We start from the raw sequence: 27,221 nt of genomic DNA, 5'->3' as shown, positions 1-27,221 counted from the left end.
AATCTATTTAGAAGCACATATCTAGTCTATGCCATCCCAGTAAGTCTGGTCAACTTCTGGCCAGTGTTTTCTTTCTTTCAATCAATTTTGTATCTACGTTGTTAATTTGTAGTGAATTTTGGTTTATTTTAAAATCTGAGACACACAGTCTGTAGGTTTCCCTTGGAGCGTCCAGACGAAATGTATGACAGCTTGGTCTAATGATCAGGGTTCAGACAGATGGTACCATCCACTGGTGCAGTGTAACAGCCGGACCATGAATCTTTTCCATTTCGGTGAACAGAACAGACAATGTTCTATCCAATCCATGCAAAAAATTTCATCTCATCAGATATGTTTAGGGCTGAATGATGTCTTGAGCTCAAAAATACATTAAATAAATAAATAAATAAATAAATAAATAAATAAATAAATACCAGGGTTATGGTCAAGGTCATAAGCAACAAGCTACAGTTATGGAATACTTTTAAAGTAAAAAATCTTTTAAAAAATACTTTGTTAACCGTTGTGTGTCTATAATATCAGTTTCTAGGTTCTCTCAGCCCCTGTAGAAAAAAATATATATAGATTAAAATTTAGTGATGAATAAACCCTCTCTTACAGTGTGTTCTTTATTTGGGTATATAATTAATACAAAATAAAACAAACAAACAAAAAAAAGGAAAGAAAAAAGAAAAGAGACATGAAAAATGTATACCTTCTGTTATTAAAAATGGCACATTTATTGCTACTTTATATACATAACAGTTCTGAATAGCTACTTTATATAAAAAATAGGAAAGTGGAGGCACTTTGGGGACTTAATAAAATAAAAAACCTCCCCAATGGTGTGGGTCAACAGATACTGCAGATGAAAATGCCAAGAGATGTCTCAGTCGAAAACAATAAAGTGAGCACTTAATAGCGAAAGAAGAAGGAACTCCCCGTTACGAGCCGGGTTCATCTTAAAAACCGAGGCTCTGCCCATCAGAAAATGTGATGCTTTGCACTCGAAGATGCTTGAACAGTCAAAATTCAATCAGGATCTGAGTAAAAGCACGGGGCCGATGGAAGTTAAAAAGATTTGCTTCGGTTAAAGCCCCCCCAAAAAAATTAAAATAAAAAAAAAATAACTGCCTCAATTTGAGGCAGAAAGTCAATTTATGATAAAGGAGCAATAAATTTACTCTACATACCAAAATGTGGTTTTTCAAGGTGGGCTGAAAAAAAAGTAAAGAACCACAAGTGAAATTGCCGTTTCGGTACTCTGGAAATGATTCATCTTCTAACGAACAGCCAAGTTCAGTGTCTGATCCACACCCTTATATCAAAAAAGAAACACCACCATGGTCAATGTTTCTAACGTATCTGAACAAAGATACCAAGATAAATACATAGAACTGAGCAAAAAACAAACAAACAACATAAAAACAAACAAAAATTATTAAAAAATACAAAACGCAATCAGGACAGAGGTCACTGAGCACATAAAAACTAAACAGGGATCACATTTACAAAGAAAGTACTTTATTTGCTCGGCAGAGCAAAAGTTCATTCAAGATCCACTAAAAAGCCCCGCCCCCCCACCCCCTGTCTTCATGTTCAATTTCTTTTTTTTTATAAAATATTCCATTAGAACCAGCAAAACATGTGGACATTGCAATTAAAAGCTGATTTCAGGATTGAACTGAAAACAGTGTGCAGGCACTGGTACGGTAATCACTCCCCCGGGGACGCCACCCGCTGGACGCGCGGGGTCAGCGCAGAGGATGAAGAAGGCCACCCTGATCACTCTTTACACGTTTTCCTCTGACAAAACCCTCAGAGCATCGCAATATCCAAACCAATTCGTTTTCTGGATTTCAGAGATGATTTTCTACTGACCGAAGGAAAACACTGAGAAATTCAGCTGTTGAAATGACCCTTGGTGTCAGCTTTGATGAAAATTTTTTATATATATATATATATATATATATATATATAAACAAACAAGAGAGGTGGTTCAACCATAATACTATGATCACCGATCATATTGCAGTGATTTAAATGTTCGAAACAAATGGAGCAATGGGGATACATTTTGTGTTTATATATATATATATATATATATATATATATATATATATATATATATATATAATAAAATAAACAGGCATTCTAACCTTCTTATATAAAGAAAGAATGCTGGTTAAGATTCCACACTCCTCTTAAACACTCCTCCTATTAAAAATACAAAAATTGCAAAAGAAATACGAAACAATTACATTTGTTCCTGGCATCCTTGAACACAACGTTCTGTCAAAAAAAAAAAAAAAAATTATTTATATTTATATTTGTGTGTGTGTGTATATGTATATATATATATATATATATATATATATATATATATATATATATATATATATATATATATATATATATATATATATATATATATATATATAAAACAAAAACAAAAAAAGAGAAATGCGTCAACATGATCTCACAAGATCCCAAGTAATTTGTTGAAATTCTCCATTTTCTTCCATTTTTGCAAGAAACGATATCCAGGTTTGGCAGCAGATGCAGTTGACACTGATCAGTCAGCAAACAAAAAAAAATAAAATGCACAAATACCCCTGACAATTTTTAGCACTGAATCACTGGCCAAAAGAAAATAAATTTGAGCAGATTTCACCAATCCTTGACATGATTTTACTGTTCTTTTACATCTACCCTTCAGATCAAACCAGGACAATTGGTAAAAATCGCACATGGTGTCCATGTCCAAAGTTCTCTTACACTTGTTTTGTTTTAAAAAAGAATAGCAGGAAGAAGGGTCCAGGATCAATAGACGTGACTGCACAGTACTGAAATGCTAAAAATGAGGAGAGTCAAGGGGACACGTCGTTCCTCTTAAAACAAAATAAACCGGAAAGCAAACTGCTAGTCCAGTACGCGATAATGAAGTGTTGAGTCCATGGCTGTGGTGACTGCTGTTAGAGGTGAACGGGTTCCAGTTAGACAGGTACACGAGCTCAGACGCTCAACGTTAATGCACAAAAAAAACAAAAAAACAAGCTGAATTTGAGCGCTGAGGTGTTTGTCACTGTGGTTGTTCTTCGTTTTCGTTTCTGCTTTCACCCTCGTGTGGCGTGGTGCAAATGAAAGTCCAAAGGGTAAAATTTCTGTTCCCTAATTTGAGCCCTTGACTACCCACAAAGTGTTTTTTTTTTTTTTGTGCACATGTGCTATGTTCTAGCACAACATCAAATTATCAGACTTCTAAACGTCGTAGCAGTTATATTCTGTTTGACTTGATAAGCATGTGTGTCTCTTTCCTTATCTACACGGACAAGACCGTACTTCGAAGTCTTGGGAATGGTTTTTTTTTGTTTTGTTTTTTTTCCTAGATTTCAACAGGGAATTACATCCTGGTGAGAAACACACCTCCGTAATCTCGTTGCTCCCGTAATATAAACCAGAAAAAAACGAAAAGGAGCGCAGAGATTCTTGTTCGTTGTGCTCAGAGTTCCTCCGTCTCTCAGCAGTGTTCTTTAAGATGCTCCAGTGGTCCATAACATCTGTGTGTACATTTATGCGTGTGTGTGAGCTTTCAGTAAAAAGTGTGTGTGAGTGTGTGTGTGTCTGCACAGGTATGTGTCCGTTAGATTAAAAAATTCTGATGCACAGTCATGGTGAGCGTTTTCACACACTGAGACGGTAGATAGGAGAATAAGGCCACATCTGAAAGTACTCTTTACGATAGAATCTGAGGGAAGAAGAGAGAATATTTAGTCATTTGTGAAAGGATGTGGTTATAAAAGTAAAATTCATGTTTGTGCTTACAATCTTCTCATTCTCTTTCAATGTTACATGCATTAACACCATGACCTTCCCTCTCAACAGCCCTGTAATTTGCACTCATTCACTACTTCCCTAATCTGACTGTCTTAGATATTTAATCCATTTTCTCATTTAATCAGATCTGTCCAAAACCCAGTCTCCGCTATGAGAAACTCATCATAAACGCAGTACTCACATAAATATTACATATGAGTGTGCCCATCACTGCCCAGGCCAGGATGGCCTCCTCCCAGCATCTGAGGATCTCCCCCAATGCCGGACACCTTTTCCTCCTCTCTCCTCTTCAGACATGCCGCCTTTGGGTTGAGGTTACGCTCTGTAGCAGGTTAGAACATAAGGACAACTCAGCAAATGACAGCCATGGCATTACAATTCACAATTCAATTTCATAAACCTCAGCAGCAGACAAGCTGTGGAGATAAGCAGAGGTACAAAGTTGGAGGAAGTTACACAGCAAACACAGTTAATGCAGGATGTGGCTGGTCAAGAACAGAGGAACAGAAGCTATAAGATTAAAATAAAACAAAAAAAAAGGAGAGAGAAGGATGAGAAATGGCTCGGCATGGCAGTGAGGCAGAGAGACAGAGAAGAGGTCAAGGGCAGGGTTAAGCTGAGCAAACAAGCTTCCAATGGCAGCAATGACTTTAGAGCATCTTTGTAAGGAAGGCATTTCTTCCCAACCCTCATTCTCCACGAGGCACAGGAGCGAGGGTTTAGCGTGGAGGTGGAGCCCTACCTCGCACCTGCCTCTCGAGGCTTAGGATGACCTGCACGGCCTGCTGAAGGATGATCAGTTTGGTCTGCGCCTTGTCACTCTTCAGGTGCAGCTGGCACATGCGCCCGAGCTCCCGGAAGGCCTCGTTGATGTCCCGTACTCGAACTCTCTCGCGAGCGTTGTTGGCCAGGCGGCGCTCCCGGTCGCGCTGCTCCTTCTCCTCCAGTGTCAAGCACTCCTCTGACACGCTGCTGCCGAGGGCAACCGGGCTCTTGTTAATCACCTTGTTAAGCAATCAACTTCCTAATGAATTGATTAGAGCTTAACAAACTCACAAGAAACTGCAATGTTTAGGTACGTTATACCCTACCACCTACTAAATGAAAAGGTGTCCTTAGTCATCCCGGACTGTACATATATTCGAGCGAAAATCTGACTGCACCGATATGAAGTTTGAGTCCCGAGGTTGGAGATCGATCGATGGCGGAGCAGAGAGAAAGAGCAGCTTGGACGAACAAAGAGGTGGCTTCAGCTCAGACGTCTCCTTCTTCTCATCATGAAGATCTGACTATGAACTTATACATACTCTATAGGTGAACTTCACATAATGAATATACGAAATATCTGCCCAACACCTGCCATGTTTCTGAAGTGGATCTGATTCAGTGCAAAAAAATTGCCAGTGGAGAATGAGGACCTATTGTGGGGCTGCCATGGAGCAAAGGGTGATGGTGAGTAAGAAAGAAAGAAAAAAAAAAAAAAAAAGAGAGAGAGAGAGAGAGAGAGCACGATGCACCTTCTGCCAAATACTGGATAAACAAAACACACGCAGCCGCTGTGAAAGCTACGGACAAAAAAAAAAGGGGGGGGGGGGGGGAGTATCTGCTTCAAGTCTCATCTTAAACCCATCCCTCTGCACAGAGATGTGTTTATTCGTGATGAGATCGAACTCCCTGCTGCGATCTGTAAGAACTGTGAGATGAGGAGAGAAGCATGAAGAGAGATGATGGAGAAAAGGACAACCTGGCAAAAAGGGGGTGGGGGTGGGGGGGTTAGACGTGGCAGGTTAGAACATGCAAAAAATAAATAATAAATAAAATAAATAAAAGCTGCAAACAGAAAAAGTTACAGGAGAATGTTAATACAACTGCAAGTGGAAGCGAGACAAAAAATAAAAAAACAGCTGTTAATAAATGAGCATCTGAGCTCAGTCCGCCTGAACTACCCATGAGTACACAATGGAGGAGAAGGAAACCATAAAATGGATGTTTTACTGAAAGAGCCTAGTAGGAGTGAGGGGTTTAGACACCAAGATGTCATCACAGGGTTATTCAAAGTGCAAAACGTTAGTGTGGAAACCCCAAATGTTCTGATGTAACGATGCACGATCTTAGTCAGCGATATATATGGGTGCAACACTGACGACCCGAAACCAGAATAAACAAGTCAACCATCATTTCACTATTAACACGTTCTGAAATCCCGACACACATGCACACAAAATATCTGCACCACTTCCATAAAGACAGGAACCACAGTATGATAATGATGACCACATCACCACTCAAAGCCGAATGAGCTGTAAAATAAAATAAAACTGTAGCGAGATCCAAGGGCAAAACTATCGTTTTGTCTGTGTGCAGATTATCTTACGATCTAATTTTCATGGTCTAGGTCGACTTTACGGGTATGCAGACACGAAAGTTATGTCATGATGAAATCCAAACCATTTCACTTGACAACGTTTCCAAACAGATCGACCTCACTGATCTTATATTTTAGGATTCGGTGGTTAAATGTCAAACCTCTAAATTAATATTTAGCGTAAACATCAGGCCATTAGTGTTCTCAGTGTTAAATGCGAAGCATGACACTTGGCTTTTGGGTGACTTGCTAATTAAAAACAAAACGAATGAATCATGCAAAATAACCATCCCATACAGTGATTCATATCCATTTAGAGCATCGTTAAATATTCGGCATGCAGCATTTTCCTGCTGCTCATGCAAGTGTCAACGTTAACATTAATGTAACATGTATAATAATAAGTACAGATTTTTAGTTTAGATACGCAACCAGCACTGCTACGTCTGAGAATCTGCAGAACACAATAACAAATGTGCTAAACCTGTAATAAAAAAAAGGAGAATATGCTGACTAAACACAAATACAGACAGCAGGCGAGTGGGAAAGTGATAAGACTAGCTTTGAAATGAAATGTGAGTGAGTGGAGGGCAAAATGAACACAGGATTGAACTGAACAGGCGCAAAAAAAAGAGAGAGAGAGAGAGAGAGAGAGAGAGAGACAGGGACAGGGCCATGCACAGGTACAAACATATAAACATGTTCTACAGAGAGCACTAGGCCACTCATAAGCTACCAGTCCCACTAAGAGAAAGGTAAAGCAGGCTTGTGTTTTTCTGTACATCAACATACCAATGCATTTGTTAATGATGGGCACAAGCAGTCAAATAATCAAATAATTCAAAGCTACAAATATTGGGAACCTAGATCTTGGTTGAGATAAAAAGTTAAGTGCAATTTTCTGTCTATAGGTCATTGCTAAAATATAAGGAAAAGATTATTAATCAGTCATTTTGACTAAAATGAAATATTTTCACAGATTCAAGTTGATGACTAAAAACAGTAATCAGATTCGTGAAGCATTTTATAAAACACTTCCAAATTTTTGACTATATAACTACTTGACATGCGCATCATTAATCAGCTGTCTTCCCCGTGAACCATAAAACAAGCCACTTTATCTCTCTTTAAGCAGGACTGCTAGCCCACCCCACAGCCACATCTCCACTGTGTGTGATCAGGTCTCATTTTTTTGAGGGAGGCGAGGCCCACTGACCTCGTACTTGCTGCTCCAGGCTGAGAATAACATTAACGGCCTGGTGCAGGATCAGCAGTTTGGTCTGCGGTTTCTCATTGTTCAGATGGAGCTGGCACATGCGTCCGAGCTCCTTGAAGGCCTCGTTGATGTCGCGCACACGTAAACGCTCGCGCGCATTATTGGCCACGCGCCGTTCTTTCTCCCGCTCCGCCTTTATCTCCGCTGGCAAGTCCTCGTCGTCCTCGTCATTGTCATTGTCAAGACTTTTCGGATTGATGGCAGCAGAGAAGTGGGGACAGAGGGGGGTGGGGGGGTTAAAGGCATAACAAATAGTAATCTAGTTACAGAATTAGCAGCACCTAGGCTGACGCCGATGGGGGGGGTCTGTGAGTGTGAATATGGTTGTCTCTCATTTATCTGGTCTGGTTGAATGACTGCAAGCACAGTATGCGTGTTTCCTGTATGGAATAAAGTGCTCTCTCTCTCCCTCTCTCTATTTATGTGCGGACTACACATTCTCTAATTTTTCTTATCCACTCTCTCACAGATGGAATATTTCTCTAGTGTTTATTTACAGCAGACTTTCTTTTTTATACGCACTCATTTATGCTGAGCTTGGCATCTAGTCTAAGGCAGGTGTGTTCTACATGGACTTCTCAAAAGGTTCACTAGAAGCTCGTTCCTGCTTGTTAATTTAACAGTTTTGTGTCATGTTTTGTTTTTTCAAAAACTAAGAACTAACCTCAGCTGCATCCTTAACAAAACCCACTTTATGCTAATGCTGTTATGTCCTGTGTTGCGTGTTATGGGGTCAGGTACCTTGTTCTTGTGCGGTTCATCTTGCCGTCTTTCTTCTCGTCATCAGACTTATCTATAACGGAGCAGTTCTCGTCATCCTCCTTCTCCTCCCTCTTTATATCCGTGCTGGAGACACGAGACAGACTTCCAGGCAAACCTTAAATCACCACAGGAAGCAAAATGGAGGACGAGATTACGCATGAATGAAAATGTCTGCTAAAATCTGAATTCTCTTCTAAAGAACGTTTGATATGATGCCAATTCTGAACATGCCGATTCAACCAGAAGTAGTTTGTGCTCACACATATTTTACACTTAAGAGTTATGGCATAAATACCATGTTTTTACTGTTCTGCCTATTAATAGATCTAATGGGATGTCATTAATTTCAACTAAAATGTTTCATGTATGTGTGTGGGCTGTAGTCTGTGAAGAACTTCGGATTTTTTACACTTCCCAAGCCACTACATAAAAACCCCTGAATATGTATTTTTTTGTGCTACATGAGCATTTGACTCACTGGAGAAGCCCTCTGGCTGTGAGTTGGTGGAGGCTTGTGTGGCTGTAGGCTGCCCATGTAACAGGGAACCGGTGGGCGTCAGTCCGGCCGACTCCTCGTGGTGGTTCGGCACCATGCTGGGCACTCTGTTGTGCAGGGAAAAGCTCTGACTGAGGGAGCTCAGACCTGCAGCTCCTCCAGCGGCGCTCAGCAGGGTGTGCATTTCTGCACTGAGTCCCGAACCGACCGCGTGGTTCCGCAACACATGCAAGGCTTCACCCAGGCAGTCCTCCATCTTGTTCTGCTGTGAAATTGTAACAGAGTGGACAGACCACAGAAGCACATGTTACTATAAAGGAAAAGGGAAAAAAAATTATGCAACCTAAGATAGATGTAAACTATGCTGGGCAAACTCATGCATTATTATTCAAAGAGTACCAGTGCTTGCAGTCCTCCCTCAAAGTTGGGTGACTGTGCAGACTGAGTTGATCCTCTGGGCCACTGGGATGCAGAGACTGCAGAAAGAAAAGGTCTGGTTTTGTAGAGACATGTTTATACACCGCAAAGGCAACATGCTTCTATTGTTTTTCCTTAGATGACCATGACCCCATATTTAAGATCCAATTTTGGGCATCTCTGTAATAACTGTAACACATTGACAACATCTGTATTTGCTTTAGTAAAACTGAATTAAATTACAACACTTAACCAACAGATGGCGCCACAGGATCTGGACCAGGGTGCTACATCTATTCAGACACAAATAAAGCCTATGAAGTACACAAACCTGCCATGTTCTGAGGAGAGCCCACCGGGGTAGGTGGAGTGGAGGAGAAGTTGCTCCCGTTGTTGTCCGAAGGGTAAATCTAATCAACACAAAAGAAAGTGGAACATTTAAAGATCAACAGTAAAGTATTTATTCTACTGTAATCAATGAGAGCTCAACTGTGATTAGGTAAACAGCATTTTTTGGGGCATTTTTGGATCAAATCTCAGACAAACAGTAACTAAAAGACCAGATGCAAACTAGTGTAACTCACTGAAGCAAGGGCTTTTCCAATTTCATCTCCTGAGCTTCCTGGTGCACTGCCTCTATTGCCTGTAAGAAGAGGGAGGAAAATGGAGCTTAAGCATGCACAAACTAATGATATTGAGCTTTCCTGAACTGGAATGTGGAAGCCAGTGGGCAGACGTGTGCAACTGGAGGAGGACAGGGCTTCTTACCCATGATCCCGTCTGATCCATTGATGGGAGGGGTGTATGCGGACTGGAAGCCACCGTTCACCTCGCTGCCGTGGTGAGGATAAGATGGAGGGGATAGGGGCAAAGGCTGCCTCTTCTGCGGAGGAGAGAGAAAAAGCACAAATGAGCCACTGACTTTCTGAGGCACATTGCGTATAACGAGCAACACAGTAAGCCGAGTCAGGCGTTTAACGTGCATTTAGATTTCTCATAACCAATATTTACGACAGTTAAAATAATAGTGGCAGGGCCTGGTGTTTACAATAATTAAGTGTGCACCCTGCAATGAAAGAAACAAATGTGAAAAGCTTACCAGGCGATCCTGAGGGTTGATGGCAGCAAATGGAGCGGACTGGGGTAGATGGGGTATGGAGGAATAACCCGACTGAGCCCAGGGGTCCTGCAGACCCTCTGTTAACACAGAATAATAGTCTTTTGTCATTTATTTCAAATAACAACTATTTCTAAGAAAGCTTCGAAAGAGGAGAAATTACACTGGGCACCTTAAAATGGAGCTGGAATAGTTAGAAGTAGTCTAGCTTTTGAGATGCTAAAATTATTTTGATATCAAATACCCACTTCACTTAAACAAAAAGCAATAAATAGAAAGACCAGAAGATTGACCAATCATTTATTACAGCCATAGCTAGAATGCAACTGTTTTAAAACATGCCTGGACTTGGGGCCTGACATTAAAAGCCTTGTAAGAAAAATTCCAACAAGATGTTTACAACCCATATAAATAGCCAGTGGCCTACATACCATATTGTGTACCGTGTTTGTAAAACAAGCAGAATAAACAACAAGCTTAAAAATGTGAACAACTAAGAGAGTAGTCCTGCCTTTTGTATACGGTGAGCAAATAATCTAATCTAATCTAACGTAGTCGAGGAATATAAACAGTCAATCATGGGTCAAAAATGGTTCCCTCCACTGGAATAAAACCCTTGCTTATGAAAAGTTTGTTTCAGATTTTTTTTTATGGCTCTTTTGCAAAACAAGAAAAATAATTTTAGATAACAGGACATTTAGGTAAAAAAAAAAAAAAAAATCTAACATTACATTTCCTGTTTTTCCTTAAAATATTCCCAAAGATTTCTGCTCTCTAGTGAGCACTCAACACACCTTCCATGTAGTATGTGCCAGGGTAGACGCTGCCGGTTTTTGAAGCTGGGAAACTTGTGTTTTCCTGGGAGAAATCGTCACTGGGAGCTGTTGGATAAACCTGTAAGCACGAAACCAAATCGGCAAACGATGAGATCTTTATTACAGACATGGGGGCATTTTAGAACAGAACTAAAATCCATGCGGGTCTGGATATCTGCACACTTATGTAACACCTGCCACAAACATTGTGTCATGGTGCGGATCTGTCAGGACAGTGATCTGGAGATCTGTATGCGAATCAGGAAATATTCACCACAAAATACGGAACACATGCTGTCCCAAGAGAAACATCCCAAATAGCTGCGTGGGCTACCACAGACACTCCTTCAGAGAGAAACAAGCTTGCTCACACACCCCTCAAAGAGATCCAAGTGGGATGAAGAGTATGCAGAAAGCGGCGTATAGTGTTAAATCACATCTGGCAAACACAAGAACGCCATCGCATGCAGATGTGCTAAGCTCGGCAATGAAACAGAAGGTTACAATTGCAAGACGCACCATAAAGCCGTTTATACTTGGCACAGGTAGGGATCCTGTCTGATTTAATTGGTTCCATGGATTCCAGGGTTTTGGCGTAAATGAAGAACTCAAGATCCAGGGCTTTGAGGGGTTACTTGTGTAATTTGATTAAACAGTATGATGTGTGGGGAGATGGGAAATAGAAAGAGCAGGAGAAGGTGTGGGGGAGAAAACAGAGTGTGTGTGTGTGCGCTTGAGTTAGAGAGAGAGAGAGAGAGCGCGCGAGAGAGAGAGAGCAAGAGAGAGAGAGCTGAATTCCCAATTACAGAGCCATCTGCCCATTCCTGGAGGCCAGCCAACACCACAGGCAGCTGGGAGAGAGGGAGGGAGGGAGGGAGAGGAACGAGTGCAGAGAGAAAGAGAGCAAGAAGGCAAAAGTGAATGTGGGGAGAAAGAGGGGGTGGGGGTGGAGGGGGCAGGGAAATGGGCAAAAAAAAAGCACTGGAGAAAGATGGGGACGAGAGGAGGAGTAAGAAAATGTTTAAAAAAAAAAAAAGAGGGAGGGAGCAGAACAGAGGTTAAAAATAAAAAATGGGACGGAGTGAGAGAAGAGGACATCACAAAGGAACCCATGCTTTGCGGGTTAAAAGGGTTGTGACTAAATGCGGTGTTGACTGTACTTCGGTACATTTCTGACATCTGTTCGTAATTGTTAAAAAGCCAGAATCGAACAGAGTCAGTGTTCAGTTAAGCGGTGGATTAGCTCCACAGGAAGCCCTGCCATCCTGGTTCTACAGAGCAGAACTAAAAGTGCAGGTATTAGAACATGACCATCAGTAGATGATTAGATATAGAAGGTGGGCAAGTGCTGACTTAAAGCTATGAGAATGTTACTGTTTACATGATCAAAAATGTTTAGAGATCTATAAACCTTTTAATGAAACACAATGGAAAAAGTCTGAATAAGTCTGCAGTATCCAGCAAGCCTGTATTTGGCTTTGTACTATCTAAAGATTTTTTCTTTTAGTAGTCTCAACACCACATTTAAAAGAGTGTTATCGTGTGTGTTTTGGAGAGGTGGGGTGAGCTTATTATTTGTGACAAAAAGACACATGCATGAATGCTTAAAAGCAAATTGCATGAGTAAGCATGACCCTAAAAATAGGAAGAGCCACTAGCTGAACACTTTGTGCTTACATTCCCATGAAGATTTATTTATGCGAGGTAAAAACTTGTGCATGAATGTGTCTTTGTATGATGTGTCTAAGTGTGTTGTCTGATGCATCATTGTTAATCCAGACCCAGACTCGGGCTCTGTACTCCAGAGCTATGGTTTACTAATGAGGTCACAAACATGTCAAAACTTTAGACGCCCACAGACCACAGACGACTGCACTTACCGAGGTTGGGAGACCAGCTGGTACTTTCCTGATCTTCTTCGGCGGGGTATCTGAATGAGGAAAAGAAAAAGAAAACAAATCTACGGTCACGCATGTTTATGAGATGAAGCGAAGCCTGCTGAACGGTGTTGGTATTCTGCAGTGTTTTGTCTTAGCAGGGGGCGTCCAGATTACCCCATGCTTACTAGCTATCTCACCCAGCACTCCATCCAGTGGCCTCCTACGATTGGCTGGGTAGGCTCCGTAGAATGGCGATGTGGCTTTTACGCCGGAGGGGGACAAGCCATCAGGACTGGACATGGACATTTCTCCTGGCAGGAACTGGAGTTGATAAAATGTAAATAAATAAATAAAACCTCACCATTGCAGACTTCACACAAACCTAAACAACAAGAGTTTCATTAGATGATACCTGTGTGCCAAAGGAATAAGGTCCTCTGTCCGATTTACCTGCAATACAGAGCACATGGTGTTATAGTAAAGACAAATGTGAAGCCTGTAACATTTATCATCATTTGTGTTATCATAATTCTTCATAACACAAATGATAAATCAAATCAGAGTAACCTCCATTCATATATTCAGCTTACTCTTAAATAAGGTCAAGGTGAAAATCTGTTCAATATCCACCAAACAGAATAAATACAAGGATATCTCCAAGATCTAACACATTCTGATCACTGTTTCAAAACAGAACAGGCATGGCATGAGCAACCATGACATGGAAGGAAGTGGTGAACGAATTCTTTTGCGTTCTGTTCATCACATTTAGAAACATACTGGAAGCTTCTTGTTGTTTTGGTAAATGCTGCTTTTCTTAAAAGCATACATGTGGTTTGGTAATGGACATGTAAATGGACAAAATACTGCATTTACGGTGCGTGTACAAACAGCCAGGCAAGCACATGCCTTATTTATTTCTGCCTGAAATAAAGACACTGTATAAATAAAAGCCTGTAGATATTAAACCCAATCAAACAGATCCTCTGAATACATTAAATATCAAAGCAAGAGCACACTACAGTAGTGTGTTATGAATAGTGAGACGGTGCTGGATGAAGGGCCACTCTCTCCGTGTTTGGCTGGCCTCCATCTGGCTCAGGCTGGGCTGCCAGAGAGTATGAGGTGCACTGTTTACGGCCTCAGCCTGTGCTCCAAACAACAAACTGGCCCATTATAAATGCTTCGGCGCTAATCACACAGCACCCCCCCTCGCTACCACTGTTCGTGAGAGTCAGCCGTCTCCCCCTGTTTAAGTCCCAGTGGAGAGGGCTGCGCTCCAGTGGACTTAACCCCACTCCTGACACTCATCCCCACACCCCCAAACACCACCAAAGCGGGCTTTAACTGGGGGAATTCCAGCGAGAACACTTCCGGGGTGAGGATTCCATTAAGAACTGAGGGTTGTGTGTGTGTGTGTTTGTGTGTGGAAACCACAGGAAGGGGTCTAATCATGTAAGTGTGCTTTAATAACACAGATGACACAGTGCTGCTGAATTCTCAAAGCTGATTGGTCAGAAATTGTAATCAAAATCCCAGGATTATATCAATGCATGTTATTTTTGTAGCAACCGTTCACAGACTTGTATGGTGGACATAAGCCAAGTCTAATAAATACTGTTTGATTTAACGAAGAAAAATATATAATCACTTTCTGTAAGGAGTCTCCAGTGCCACGGTCAGTTTTAGAACAGAAGATATACAATGTTTATTCAACACAGACTCAAAAATACCCTGAAGATTATTGCATGTATGAATAACATTAGTACAATTTTGCGCAAGACATGGTAAGAATAGATGAACGGTGATGAACAGACATACCTCCAATTCCTGAGCTGTACATGGATGAAGGAGACATGCTTTCATGCTCACTGTAGTGGCCCACATTGTCAAACGCCTACATAAACACAAAAGAATTAGCATAACACCACAACCACAAGTAAGAGCAAACAATCACACTACATGCTGCAAAGGACACCACCAAGGACACACCACTGTTACCCTGTGCTCTATACAAGAGCATTTTTTTGCTTAACAAAGCTGCACCTTAATAAGGAAGCCACGTTATTAATGTCTGTATCTATAGAGAAATTACTCGTTCTTTATACAATAATATTGGTCTGATAAGGATATAAACTAATCAGTAGTCGACCGTGTCCTGGACCGTGTCCTGATGTAGACTGTCTACTGTGTCTAAGCGATCACTTAGTCTTATCTGTCTCTTATCAGATCAGCGTCACTATGCTTCTGACGCTCACTGGCTGACCAACTGACCTACTAACACCTCACCTCCATGTAAAATGTGCCTGAGAATCAAGAAACGTGACTCAACCATTATGTTAGCAGCTGTCCTATGTGCGTATTTATGGAGCGGCTAAAGAGATTTTTTTTTTCACAGCGTGTCTGATCCCACGTCTGATCCTTAATTTAATCAGTGGCCGTGTCTTGAGCTCCTGTCTGGTGACCTGAGGATGCAGAACTCAAAGCCTCAGCTGTGCTTATGTGTGGGAGTTGCTATTTATATTAGGTTGTAAACGGTTAATTAAACAAAAAAGATTTAAATGAAAATTCACTTAAATTACACCTTGTGTAACGCTTTAGTGCACTCTATAAAAAAAGCGCTGTTTGCCGTCTTTGTTTTGCTTACAAAGCTCTAAATCTATGAAGACACTAGGCACAGTCACAACATCGAGAGCAAACACCTGAAACATCCAGCTCCGTTTGTCCGTTTCTCACACCTAATGAGCTGTAACGTTGACAGACACTGTTTAGCTTGTAAAAGCAGCCCTGTTTCAACACGCTACGTGTTTTAAGTACTCACGGCCATGGGGCTCTGTTAGTTCTTACCCGTGAAGGGAAGGATGGACTGTTCTGCTCGGCTGAGCCCCAGGAGCCTGATCCGCTCCGATCTTCCAAACCTGCAACACAAAGGCACGTCCCTGCTTACATCTTAAAACCTGTTAGAGCTCATCTAAAGTGATTCTAATTAACATTATCAGGGTTTATAAACAGTAGAACCGTCTGCTTCCTGGCCTGTTTCAGCGCCGACGCAGACGTGGTAACGGCTTAGCGAGTCGTTCCAGAAGATTCTGTCAGCTATTAATAAAAGCCGTAAAATCGGAACAAAATAAAAATACCCACGGCTTATACGGCATAAAAAGCTGAGCGCGATCGTACAGTTATTTCTGTGCTGCCCACACCAGCCTACCATTAAGAATGGATTTTGGGTAATCCATCCATTTGAAGCGGATTAATTTAATTTTGGTGCTTTGCCATGCTGAATAAAGTAGAAGTAGGAAATAATGAAACGGTGATATGCGGTACACTGAACGTTACACCTCGAGCTGTTACCTCATTAGTGTTAGTTTGTACACCGTTATTTGTCTGTACATGTGCATGCTCCTTATGGAAGCATGCCCAGGCCAGAAACAGATTAATCATTATGCTGTAGGTACTACAGGGCTTTAGGATGCTCAGATATGTTTGTTGTAAACACACAAGTGACATGTTGGTTTTGCTGGTCTGTGAGAATAAAGGCACAATATCCTGTAGCACCTGCTGTTCTGACTCTATAATCTTTTGCGTGGTCATTAACTTCAAATCTAGTTTAAGGGATATTTAAGTGATTTATTTTTTACTGAACACCAGTAGTGGAATCAGGAGAATTTTAGATTTACAGAACAGAAATTTCCAGAATCCCCCACCTCTCACACACACACACACACACACACACACACACACACGACTCCCTCGCTTTAACGCTGGCGACGATCTCTGGGGAGAAAAGCCTTAATTGTAAGCTCATCTGCATAAGTGTGCATATTAATGAACACCAGACTTATAAATATTCATATTTTTTGTTGTCTAATTAAAAGCGAAGGGAGGGAGAGAGAGGAGGGAATCATGACGGTGTCGGCAGCGGAGCAGAACCGGAGCAAAACGCGAGGCCGGTGCTATTGCCGTGACAACCGTAATCTGCCGCCGGCGTTCTGTGGTGATTTGGAGTGGAGAGATGTGGGCTGGTGTCAAAAAATTCAATCAACACACAAATTCGCACACCCCTCGCCTTAAATTGGTGCACTCTGAAACGTGGTGCCATCCGACTCCCCTGTCAGCGTGCACACATCATCAGCGGAGCAGAACCGAAAAAACAGGAAAGAACAATTCGAGTGTGTTAAACGGCGATCTGTTTCTCTACGCCACACTACCTGCCTTTAAACAATGCCCCTGGAAATCTCATTAAGGGCCGTTTATTTCAACAATACAGAGACTTCCTGTGAACGCGGAACAGTTCGCCAGCGCTGCTTAAAAAAGAGGGTTTAAGGATGCCGGGGTGCAGGGAGCAAGCTATTTACAGCTATTCATGAAGTGAGAGCTAGCGAGAGAACGAACAAGACAGCTAATACTGTGGAATGTGAGAGGCAACAGGAGGGCGACGATATGTGGGGGTGTACGAGAGAAACTCTCCAAAATAGCTTTAATCCATATTCATAAGCACGCTGAACGTTCACTCTTATTAACACGGGGGATGATTAATAAGCGACGAGCAGGAAAAATGTGCAAGAACTGCCCCGCTCTGGTGCACAGTCCACACCAGAAAAATTCAGTCTTTGGGCGAAAAGGCTGCGCCCAGAAGTTACGAGCCTTTCCCCCAGCACCTGAATAAACAAAACTTTGCTCTGAAGGCTCAATAAAAAAAACCCCAACGTGCACTTTTCCACTGCTGGTTAGAACCTAATGGCTGCAGCTGAGCCTGTCGGCATGAGCGCGGGGTCACATGAGAGACCTGCACGGTGAAATCATGACTTTATATCCTCCTAAACATTCTCAGTTCCTTGTGGACGTGTACACGTGTGTGTACTTGCGCCTGTTCATCTATCATCCCTTTTCTTTCTTTCTTTTTTTTTTCTTTCTTCTTTTATGAGCCGCTGAGTCATTAGCGTCTGGCCGGCCGATGTGCTATTCATTGGCTTGAAGTGCTCTCGCACGCTACCTGTTTGTGCAGACACAGTGATTACAGAGGACAATAGAGACGCAAGCTGCCAGTCGTGAAACCTTAGTTCTACACCACTCTCTGCCCTGAAGGCACGATTGAGACACTCACTGTGTGTGTGTGTGTGTGTGTGTGTGTGTGTGTGTGTGCGCGCATGGTACAGCTCAGAGGGTGAGTCAAGACCGACACATCTACACAGCTCATTAGGGAGAAGAAGGCACACAGTAAGCCCGCTAAAATGAGCGAGCTATAATTACGAGGAAAAATGTTGGAATGGGTCTAGTCACCCCTGAGTCATAGGCTATGAGTGTAACTTATGACATACACACTCGAATACAAGGCGAACACAAAGGACTGAAACCACAAAGCCACAGGACATACACGTTTATGAATAATACCAAAACAGATGATGTTTTATCAGATCAGACACACATTCAAAAAAAAAAAAAAACCCCCTACACAGCAAATACTTTCGATCTATGGATGTTTTTTGCTTTAGAAGTCCTACCACTCTAGATTTCCTGGTTAAGAGATATATCTCACTGACTCTCATTCTGTGCTAAAGACACAACAACAAATCAGTACCTCGTTCCCATGTGGAGCAGATTACGTCTCGGTGTATTTTCCTCCCTTTACGTGTAGTTACCTTGCCTCCAAATAGGTTCAGAAGGCTGCTGATATACTGATTACCTGCTTGTCTTTTCCTCCCTTGACAAATAGCTTAAAAAAAAAAAAAAATCCTTTCTGACTTCCTGAAGTCTGTCTGATACGTACGCTTAAACAAAACACACATCATGGTGGTCTGATGCTGTTTGATGCTGTAACTAGAGCGTGTTTCCAAATACCGCAGCACTACATGGCCACACGGTTCAGTTTACCAGACAGATTATTTCACTTGAACAAATGTTTCAGAACCAGACGAGGACAAAGCAGCACAAAAAAAAAATCCATACAAAGCAATGGGCTTGAAGAAACACTGGAAAACTTTAGCTGAAGACTTGCTGCCTTTTTGTCGAAGGTGCAAGCATCAGAAACATAATGAGAACAGAACAGGAGAACAGTCATGGCTATGCAGAGTGAACCCTTTTTCTGTATTTCGAAGCCTTTAGTCTGAATTCACGCATTAACATGTAGTAACTAGCCGGTCAAACTGGAACGATGTTAGCTACTACTTTTAAAATAGTTTTTTTAAGCTTTTGGGTAAAACCTAGTAGGGTAATATCTACCTCTGCACTCAGCTAATCCCTGTGTATTGAGCATATATAGTATAGAAAAGCTGGTATTTATCCTGAAGGAACACCAAGTGCCAAGAAACAATCACAAGTAAACAAATTAAAAAAGTGTTAAAGAAGCTTTACACTCACGTTTTTCCATCTTCTGTGGCATTTCAGGTTTATTACCATGTAAATACAACATATTTACCAGCAGTTAAAATCTGAGCGCTGATACACAATAGTATTATAATAAAACAGACAAAACAAAACTACATCTTCACGCTTCCTTTCTCACTCAGGGGCCCATAGCTGCCTTCAGGAATGGAAAGTTCTGCTTCATGCAAACCTCAGTGTTCCTCTGTGTCTTTCAGCGGAGTTTTGCAGTTATATATATATCCCGGTGGTTCTCACTTTCACATACCCAGTAAATGAAACTCTCTGGCCGGCAACACCTCAGGGAATCAACTCTTCCTCATGCTAGCTGATCTCATCACATGACCGCAGCCGACAGCGCTCACGACTGGTAGCGTCTAACCTCAGGAAGATGGGAGATGAATTTAAACCGTGATTCTGCATTTCTAAATGACTGTGTGAAAACGGTGCTGATGATTCAGCTTCTGCTCGGTGAAGGACGTAGAACAGCGAAATCGGTGAAAGACGACAGAGCATGGCAGACGATGAAAGGCTGTGAAGGCATTCAGGAAAACAACTAACCCGAATGAAAAGAATTCACTGCTTTCCTTCAAGGACTCCATGTCAAAATGATGCTCAGGAGATCCAAAAACAACAACATCGCTCACTACTTCGCACAATGACACTACAGTTTTATGTGATTTGTGCGTCTTCTCCGGGCTGCGCGTGGAGGATAAAGTCGGTGTGGATGTCTTTAGGCAGCGCTGGTGTTCTGGTGGGTGTTAAAGCTTGTGAAAGACTGTGACTTTCACATGTGTTGAAAATGTGTAAAGCGGGCCATCTCATCTGAAATTTCAGTTGCGCGTGACCGGCTAGCACATTCTTCTACGGCAGCGTTTATGTGTGTATAAAGGTGCGTGTTGTGTGTAGACGTGCACATAACAGTGTGTGCAAATGGTGCAGTCTGAGAGCTGTTCAGAGATGCATGTGGGTGTGTTTAGAAATGTACACTGCATTTTAGTACATGCAGAGGTACATATATGTGTATAGGTAGGTAGAGGTGTGTAGATTTATATGTAGAGGTCTGTGTGTGTGTGCATGGGTTTAAGTGTGCACGTGTGTAAGACTTCAGCTCTGTGTGTGTGTAGTACATGTCTTTGGCCCTGTGTGAATGTATATATACAGATGTCTAAGGACGTGTGTGTGTACCTTCCACTCTCTAATGGACCAATACTGACACAGGAGAGCCTTCGCCAATTGATTTTGTCTTTGTCCAGATCGGCACGTCCACCCTGCTCACAGACGCACGCGTGTTTGAGTGTAAAGAAATCTGTCGAAGCGCCGGCGGCGTACAAGCATATGCTGCTTGTACCGAAAGTGTAGGAAGTACATGCGCTCCTGACTACAGTTCCAGAAGACTGCTTTTGTCCTGCGACCTGTAAGCGCTGCGTCTCACAATACAGAAACCAAACGCTTGGACAATGCGAGTAACCGTCACCTTTTACAGTGCGACGTTTTCAACAGGAGCGTCTCTTCGGCCCGATCTTATTTCAAACAGGGACCTGTAAGTAGATATGGGTCTTTGTAGAGGAAAGGGAGTTCGTCTCCAGTGAACCACTCCGTTATATTGCACACTACAGGTGATTAGTTACCAAAGGGGAAAGCTCCTCTTGCCTGAATACCACAGAGTAATTAACAGACGCATTAAAGATTCACCCTGGAGAGAAAGCGTGTTAAAGGAGGGCGTAGAGCGTGCCGAGAAAGAGAGAGAGAGAGAGAGAGAGAGAGAGAGAGAGAGAGAGAGAGAGAGAGAGAGAGAGAGAGAGAGAGAGAGAGAGAGAGAGAGAGAGAGAGCGCACACTGGGGTGATGAGTGATGAGAAAGGTTTGGCTTGTATATTTGTTTGAACTGTTTTTGTTGTTGCTGTCTGTGGGAGAGGATGTTCTGTCGGTTCTTGTAATAACCCCATGTTGTTTCAAATAATAGCAGAAAATGAGTGGGAAGAGATGGACAGAAGAACTACAACAGGATCAAAAAAGTCTGTGCTTTGAAATTATACGCAATCGTAAACAGTGCTAACTGCTTACAAGAGCACAAACACTCGTTTATTAAGGCCGTGCAAATATTTTCAGCAATATTCAGCTCTTTAACAGCAGATGACCACATTTTAGATCCTTGCACTTCCATTTCTGTTATCTTTTTTAAAGCTACATCTACGTACACTGTGTTAAGAGTACACATGCCAGCATTCTGAGCAAAAACATTTGATACCGAAAACCATTTTTAGCATCAGTTGAGTGAAATAATGTGGCCTACCTGTGCTTGCAAACTGACCGCTGGATTGAGCGTTGGGTCTGTTTTTCCCGTGCGCCCCTGGAAGAGGAAACATCTACAGGAGAGAGCGGAGAGAAACACGTTTATGCCAGGAGAAAAACAAAGCGTATAAAGCATGCGATGGTGACTAGTCCTGACAAAGCGAGTGGCGGAAATCTCCACTTACAGCGCTGAAGTCCAGGAGGTCGCTGAGCTCCTTGTCCGTTCCTGCAGTACTCATTCTGATTCCGGTATCGCTCATTCTTTCTCAGCACACACACATAGACTCTGCGACTTTACAAAACCCTGCGGGAGGGAAGTTGGAACAATGAGCATCCGAAAAAACAGGTCCTAATCACTGCTCAGTGGCCAACTGTGTGTTAAACTTTTGGGCTTTAAGACACACTGATCCAAGAGCAACACTCTTCACGTTTCTAGAAGGTGGCCAAGGGGTGGACAAATCAAGCAACCCAGCAGACCAAAGAGAAGAGCAGTACCACAATTCGTTTGCTCAGAAATTGACCAACTTTGGCTGAAAAGTTGTAGATAATGCAATGAAAATGCAATTTATCCACAATCTACTAAAACTACTTCAACACTGAGCAACCTGGAAAAATTCAATAAAAAAAGAGAAAAGCCAACTGACTGCTCATAACCTGCACATGCAAACGATGTGACCTCTAATCTGGCCTACGCCCAAACGACTATATCATCCTTACACTTCATTTCCTTCATTCTGCAACCAGGTTAAATATTATATAACCGCTCAGAGCTGTCAGGGTTTCCCCACTTCCCACTTCTTAAGTTTAACGAATACAAACACGCTATCAAAAGCAATCAGTTCATGTGACGTGGGGAATTGGTCCAAAAGCTGCTACCCAGTCATTTCACAAACATGCTGGGATGCTTTCAGAAGGTTCCCCCCCCCCCTAAACATAATTAACACCTAAACACCCCGTCACCGATTTGGTGGTTAGGGAACAGAGAAGAAGAGAAGCAGCTTGGCATTTTGGTCATGAGGAATCGTGAAAGACATTTCACTGCTTGGCAGTTTGTGTGATTGATTTCCCATTAACAAACTACACATAGGTTGTTTGAAGCAGGCCTTAAAAATGAGGACAAGCGTGAAAATATTTAACCCGTCTCAAAACTCAAGTTTCGAGCCACGGCGAAACGTCATCCGAGGGTAAACCCACCAAATTTCAGAAGAGATAAAAAGCACCAGGTAGGAAAGTTCCCTATTTCGTAAAGTAGAACATAAAAATAAAAAAATAAATAAAGTACACGTTAAGTAAGCCTGTTGGACAAAGAGGAAGACTAAAGACTTCAAATTTATAGGATAAAATACCAGTTCATTTCCTGAGCAGAACAGAAACCAGACGTAAATAGACAACCTGCTCAAACGTACCATCAATAAAAAACGCGCAACATGATGAATCATCAACTCTAATAAAAACTAGGGTTTACACAAAACCGAACATTGCGTCGGAAGAAAAATCCAGACATTCCGAGCGAGGCAGAGAAGCCTACAGGTCTGAAGATCATCATATGTGATCGGAGTTGAGGAAAAGCACGCTGGGCAGATGCGAAGTGGTCAAGGGTGATTTAACAGGGATGCTTTAACACAGTACAGCAGTGAGGTGATCGCTTCTCTTCTCTTCCACATCACAGAAAAGCTTCAAACTGGGCATTTCCCCCCCCACAATGCACCACATCACAGCGTGCAGCTCATGGTTAACCGGACAGAGGCACCAGTCTCCGGTCCAAAAGCTTAGAACAACCGACCACACCTGAGCGAGACACATACTTAACTGGAATATGAGACCTGTGATTAAACACGGAGCTGTGATATTCAGTGCTACAACTGAAACAGTCTGATGCAAAATGAAATCCTACAGCGAATTACAACCGCTCTCTTTTTCTCGAACAGAATTTTGGGTCAATATGCAGTCTACAGGAAACTGCTGTAAATGTTTCAAATGTCTCATGACACATTAACAGCATGACATTTTAATGCTGTATGTGTAACACGTCCATGCTGCAAAGTCTAATGCGTGGCCGCAGATTTGTACAAAGCAACAAAACTATAAACTTGAGCCTGCACCACAACACTGTCTCCTGTTCCAATACAGCAGCTGTTAAAGCGTTAAGGCTGCAAAATAGAGGCCACCAGAGACTTTAATCTGCTCTCTGACTAACTCACAGAGACGCTTCAGTCATCATCCCTCGCTAAACACGGATTAAAAACACGGCCGAATCTCACCGGATGTACATCTTATGTGCCGTCATCGCTCTGGAAAAAAAATATAAAGGGACAGGAAGCGGTGACCAAGTCTCTTTTCCTTGGATGAATGCGTACGAGCAAACAAACCGGGTCTCCTTCTCGCCTCCTGTTCCATCAAAACGATTCACACTTGATGGAGGAGAGAAGCTGCTTCCACCACAAAACCAATAGGAGCATGATGAACGTAGCACAAAAAGGGTCACTGATCATCACAGAATTGTTGAATAAGATTTTTTATCCTCCATCAGAGCACTGTTAGATAGGTCAGAGTAGTTAAACTAGACCAAGTATTAATATTAGGATAATGGTATCAGAGAATGTTTTTCCTGTCCAGAACATTTCATGAAAACAAAAGTGTTCTTCTGAGGAGTTCAGACTGTGGATATTATTCATAAAACAACATTAATATTCAATCGATTCTGTGATTGAGGGGGAAACAAAAAGGACGTGAAACTCATTCCTGATGCAGGTATATGAGGCAAATGCTTCTTCATAAGGCGCAAAGTACCGAGGAAAATGACTTGATGGAGGACGGAAGACGCTCCATCACATACAGCATTATAAATACAGACCTCGCCGACTAAACAGACGCCGATCATCAAGGCAAGATGACTGAATAGACTGAATGACTATTCTTCCTCGGTATTTACTCAGCCCGTGACTGACCTGTTCATATAACGAGTTGTTAAAGCACGTATTCACGAGTCTAACAAAATGACAGCACGTAACTTTCAACCAGAGCTCCATCACATTATGACGCCGCGACACTGATACTGCTGTGCATTACATCACAAAATGCTTCGCTAAGATCACCACATATTGTCAGTGCTTTTTTAACACCGACTGACTCAGATGGTGCTCAAAGGCTGATAGTCAGCCTTCTTTTTTCTTTCTGTTACACAGATTTCAGCTGTAGTTCAGATTCAAAAGCCTTGCGCAATGGTTTAGTCGTGGCTATCTGAAATCACTCACCAGTAACCAAGACTCTTTAACCGCTGAGATACTGTTAAAGCGTGACCTCATGATGCCGACTGTTACTGAATACGGGAAACGTTGTCAGCACATTTCTATTACTTATACAGTGGGAATTAGGTCTACGCAGGTCAGAACGCTCGGTCTCGGTCCTGTCCACAGCACCTTAGTGAGGCGCTACATCTGTTATCTATATACGTTTCTGTGTCCCCGTGCCATATTTCTGAACAGTGAAAGAAAGTTTCGTGAGTACATTTCCAGTTCTCACAGTCACCGTTATTCTTTTTTGCATTTAACTACGTGCAGTGAAACCAAAGCCATCAATTTCACAAAGGATGATCGCTCCCACAGAAACAGGGCCCTGATAAGACCAGCATTATTCACACCATATAGGACATCCCAAAAACACACACACTTTCATTGTTACTCTGAATAGTTTCCTTTTCTTCGATCATTTGCTCAGAAGAAAACCAAAATGTATTCACATGTAATTTGTGTTTTCATCACTTGTGCTGCATTCAATTTAAAGCGCGAGACTTGCCAACTTTTACAGCCACGTGCAGGGATGAGCCTGTCAATCAAACCAAAGAGTCGCGAGACACACACATTAATATTTCCACACGATTCGGTGAAGCCTACGTCTCCTGCTGACGGAAACCCAGAAGAAAATAAAGCTTTCTACAATCCCATAATGGATATGAACACAATAAGCAAGGAGAGAAAGAGGGCTAGAGACGGAAAAAGAAAAGAAAAGAGGGATTGTGTTTCTTCATCCTCTCAGAAAGTGACCCCAAAGTCGCCATGAAGAGTCTACGCTTCACACCCATTACCCCCCCCCAACCCCCACTCACTATTTCTCTTCTTCTTTTCTAGCGGTCTATGGACACAAATAAATCCTTATCGACCTGAGGTGGAGACTCGTTATCTGTTCGCCCCCATCGCCGTGAAATCGATTCAGTGGGACGATAAGATATCGCGGATTTTAACGGAAACGGTTCGCGGTGGAATCGGGGGGGGGACGGGCCTCAAACTCCGCACGACACAAAGGAAGGAGGAGAAAAAGTTTCCAAAGCGGTTTAAAAACATTTTTTTCTTCGAATTGTGCTCCGGCCTTTAATAAATAAAACAACTGGAAGAGGGTGCTTACGCTCTTTAAAAGCCCTGAACACTGAGTGGAAAGTTATTTCCAATTTAAAAAAAAAAAAACTGGAATAAACAAAGTGGGCTATTGAACGCTGCATTTAACTGCTAAAATACTGTTATGCCGCGAGCGCGTGCGCGACCCCGCACGCTTTCCAATACAGTGCGCGTTCAATAGCCTCGAAAACGAAAAAAAATGCTTACTATTAATTATATATATATTCATATATATATATTCATAATCCATTGCACTCATTAAAAGTTGGTCTAGAATTTTTGGTGCGCGTAAAAAAAAAACTACGACACGTCCTTAAAACCAGGCACGCTTCGAAACAACAGATTTGTAAATATCTTGAAATTATATATATATATATATATATATATATAAAACTTTTACACTTGACGTTGGGGGAACAAAGAAGTTGTTTCCTACGGACATGCACACGCACGCGCGCGCGCGCGCACACACACGAGTAAAGCTCATAAGTGAAGCACAGACAAAAAAAAAAAAAAAAACTTGGGACCCCGCTTTATCATAAAAAAAAAGTTGCTATGCTAGTTAGCTACAAAGCGAAATTGCTTGCATAACACTTCTAAATAAAGTTCAAGCTTACCCAAACAAAGCAATAAGCGGTTAGGCAACCTACAGAGGGAATGTTCGTAAATATTTACCTTTTGTCGTCTCAAGTGTTCGGCATCCAAATGGAGAGCTTTCGGGAGAGAGAGAGAGCGAGTGAGAGAGAAAACAAAGTTGGGGGACAAAATCCCCCTTCCCGTGTTTCAGGCCCTGCAAATCGCCGAATAATTGAGTTTTATACTCCCAGGTATTATATCCGAGCTAACCTGAATTCGAGCGTATAACCTACTCAAGCGATAACTCTACCCAAGTTGTAGACTACGGTTTTCTTATAGTCGCTGCAATGCTAACCGTCTCATCTTCCTAGTAGACATTTTAGCCTCCTCCACATTGTCATCCCCAACACTGTATCACTCCGCGGAAAACGAGGACGTTACAGCGGTGTCCGATTTCAAACGCCCCAAATATATATATATATACGAGCAACACCGGTTATCACCACGCCACCTCGAAAGAATTCGTAGCGACGCTAATTATCGAGGTGTAACCACACCAAGTAATCGTATATCTCACAACTTTAGAGGGGGACGAATCGCAAGATTCTCTGCTACAACTACTCCTGCACTATGCCGACGCGCGGAGTGAGACG

The 27,221-nt window shown here is 42.1% G+C and overlaps 1 protein-coding gene across 6 annotated transcripts; it reads right to left on the bottom strand.

The window, feature by feature from the left end:
* Positions 1–698: 698 nt before the first annotated feature.
* tcf3a (transcription factor 3a) lies at positions 699–27,221 on the bottom strand. 6 transcript variants are annotated; one of them, XR_009207482.1, is made up of 19 exons: positions 26,668–27,221; positions 21,787–21,905; positions 21,603–21,675; positions 15,795–15,865; positions 14,769–14,844; positions 13,360–13,397; positions 13,133–13,268; positions 12,948–12,997; positions 11,047–11,146; positions 10,235–10,332; positions 9,904–10,018; positions 9,720–9,778; positions 9,467–9,545; positions 9,118–9,194; positions 8,701–8,983; positions 8,202–8,337; positions 4,569–4,791; positions 4,001–4,141; positions 699–3,730 (listed from the first exon to the last, which is right to left on the bottom strand). XR_009207482.1 is itself a non-coding variant. In XM_058418623.1 (19 exons), exons 2-18 carry the CDS (start codon positions 21,859–21,861, stop codon positions 4,008–4,010), a joined length of 1,830 nt encoding a protein of 609 aa, XP_058274606.1. In that variant the 5' UTR covers positions 21,862–21,905; positions 26,668–27,220; the 3' UTR covers positions 699–3,730; positions 4,001–4,007. The 6 variants fall into 6 exon arrangements, 5 of the variants coding, with proteins under 5 accessions (XP_058274606.1, XP_058274604.1, XP_058274603.1 ...); XM_058418623.1 differs by having other exon boundaries at positions 4,562–4,791; positions 26,668–27,220; XM_058418621.1 differs by lacking the exon at positions 4,569–4,791 and adding an exon at positions 7,401–7,645 and having other exon boundaries at positions 8,701–8,980; positions 26,668–27,219.

The sequence above is a fragment of the Hemibagrus wyckioides genome, linkage group LG20 (assembly GCF_019097595.1).
Source record: "Hemibagrus wyckioides isolate EC202008001 linkage group LG20, SWU_Hwy_1.0, whole genome shotgun sequence".
NCBI classification, from domain to species: Eukaryota; Metazoa; Chordata; class Actinopteri; order Siluriformes; family Bagridae; genus Hemibagrus; species Hemibagrus wyckioides.
The sequence above is the reverse complement of the archived record's forward strand: the minus strand, read 5'-3'. Positions and strand labels throughout refer to the sequence as shown.

Coding starts and splice junctions, on each gene's coding strand:
- tcf3a (XM_058418620.1), bottom strand. CDS start 21,861: ATGAGCGATACCGGAATCAGAATGAGTACTGCAGGAACGGACAAGGAG. Junction 13,398..14,768: donor GTACAGCTCAGGAATTGGAG/GTATGTCTGTTC, acceptor TCTGTATTGCAG/GTAAATCGGACAGAGGACCT. Junction 10,019..10,234: donor TCAACCCTCAGGATCGCCTG/GTAAGCTTTTCA, acceptor TCTCCTCCGCAG/AAGAGGCAGCCTTTGCCCCT.